At 36.7% G+C, this 2425-nt stretch overlaps 1 protein-coding gene across 1 annotated transcript in view; it reads left to right on the top strand.

Moving 5' to 3' along the window:
• The first annotated feature begins 988 nt into the window (after window positions 1–988).
• Window positions 989–2425, top strand: part of LOC127970649 (attractin) — a 54482-nt gene continuing 53045 nt past the window's right edge. The window contains exon 1 of the mRNA XM_052573316.1: window positions 989–1483. Coding sequence (XP_052429276.1) covers window positions 1221–1483 — 263 coding nt within the window. The 5' untranslated portion in view covers window positions 989–1220. The remainder of the gene's footprint in view (window positions 1484–2425) is intronic.

The raw sequence follows: 2425 nt of genomic DNA, 5'->3' as shown, positions 1-2425 counted from the left end.
GTGCTGTTTTTTTTTAATCATTTCCTGCTAGAAGACATGTTTTATATAGTCATCATGCTTTTGAAAGAATCTTTTATAGCACCGTGAAACCATTTTTTATAAAAGTTTTCACTTTTATTTTTAAAGTTTCTTCATGTTTTACATGCTGAATACAAAAAAAAAAAATCTTTTTTTTAATCATTAAAAATACACATGAAAACTTTAAACAACCAAAAAATGTTGACAACTTATACAAGCTAATCTGGTATTGCTCATGCATAACATTGAGTTAACAACAGTTTAACATAAACTTACCAAAGTGAGTTCAAAACTTCAGAAGTCCACATTGTATGATTACTGTCTTTTGTGACTAGTTCTACAATGCTCTGGAATGTTCCTGCAAGCACTAGAATATTCCAGAATGTTACAGAAACTTGTGGAATGTCCTCATCCTTGCAAAAGCAAAATTAGAACAAAACTTGTGTGTACTTAACCAGTGTTTTATGATTGATGATGAATGCTCTAAAATTGATCTGAACTAAATATTGATGCAATATGAAAATAAACAATACAATAATAATCATTACAGAAGAACTTTATATAAAAAATAAATAATTAAATGAAACATGACATTGTGTAGTAGCAGATATGATGGTTAAATACCACAAAAGGCCACAAGGGAACGCTGTTGAGCTATAGTTTGTTTATCTACTGACACGATTTTTGATACACCAGAATGTATGGAAATCTTACCACATACAATTTGATATGATAATAACTCTAAAAAGATTTGCAGAGAGTTATGCTTGCTTTATAATTTTTTATTTCCCGACCACGTAACCCCACTTCAACGGCATTGTACGTGTATATTATATTGTTTTATTCCTAAAAAATAATAATATTATTATTATGCCTAAAGTTGATATAATTTGCTCTAGGTCATTTATCCTAATTACTGGATTGAATTACGCGCTTCTTATCAATCAATGCGTACTTCCTCATCTCGCGTGAAATCTCGTCATTTCCGGGTGTCAATATGCGTCTCGGTCTGAAGCTCGGTCTCGGTAGTGCAGCGATAAGCATCGCTAAGATGTGAACGGGATGAAAAGATAAAACAATCTGCCTCCTAAACGAAAGCACGGGCCGCCGACAGCATCGACAACACTGTCATCCTTTGTCTCCCTTCATCCGCTAGTGACCAGCAGAGGATTCGCCTCCGACTGTCAGCCGTATCTGCGCGAATGGCCGCGGAGGTTCGGAGGGCCCTCGGCCGCGGCTGGTGTCTGACACTCGGCCTGGCACGCGGAGGCCTTCACGCTACCGTACTGCGATGTCTTCTCTTCATCACAGCCTTCAGCGGACTGGTCCGTCTATCCGCGGCCACGGAGGCGAAGGAGTGCGAAAAACCCTGCTTGAACGGCCAGTGTAACAGCGCCAGCGGCGTGTGTGTGTGCGAGCCGGGATGGGTCGGGGAGCAGTGCCAGCACTGCGGCGGCCGCTTCAGGTGAGACACACGCGGCTCTTATTCCCAGCTGATGCTCGTGACATTGACACCAACGCGTCTGATGCATGAAGCTCTTTCAGAACTCGCTGTTACTTTGTTCATAGCTTGGTTTATGTGTGGTGATATAAACAACGTATCATGAAGGCTCTTCTTAGGGAATTATGAATATATACGTCCTGCTCTGTCTGGCGCCTGATATGGTCGTCAGAAACTTGTCTTTAACAGGTTGCTTATTTTTATATATTTGGATAAATTGAAGCCCTCGAAGTTGTATATAGGCTCTATATAAAATATTTGGTGGGGGTCCAGTGAATAAAAGTATAAATGTGACCCCGGACCACAAAACCAGTCGTTTGTGTGTGTGTGTGTGTGTATATATATATATATATATATATATATATATATATATATATATATATATATATATATATATATATTATTATTATTATTATTATTGAGCTTTATACATCAACAGAAAATCACCTTTAAAGTTGCCAAAAAAGTTCTAAGCTATGCATATTATTAATCAATATTCATATATTTACCTAGTTTACAAAATATCTTCATGGCACATTATATTTTCTTGTTATCCTAATGATTTTTAGCATAAAGGGAAAAAAAAAAAAAATATATATAATTTTGACCCATACAATGTATTGTTGGCTACTTATGACTGGTTTTGTGGTCCAGGGTCGCAAATATAATTTTAACAGCTTTTTCAAACATTTTAGTAATCACAAAGGATAAACTTTAAGGTGTTGTCATCAATGATCACTTCAATCATTTTAATAAATGTCATTTAAATAGTTGAATGTTTGCAACCTGTGGGCGCCAAATAACAAATGGTTTGCAGGAGCCGATTGGGCCCTTAAAATTATGCTCATTGAAATGCTATGTTGAATATTTTGGCTGAATATTTCACTCCCTTGTCGTCAGTTATTG

Source organism: Carassius gibelio, chromosome B13 (assembly GCF_023724105.1).
Source record: "Carassius gibelio isolate Cgi1373 ecotype wild population from Czech Republic chromosome B13, carGib1.2-hapl.c, whole genome shotgun sequence".
NCBI classification, from domain to species: Eukaryota; Metazoa; Chordata; class Actinopteri; order Cypriniformes; family Cyprinidae; genus Carassius; species Carassius gibelio.
The sequence above is the reverse complement of the archived record's forward strand: the minus strand, read 5'-3'. Positions and strand labels throughout refer to the sequence as shown.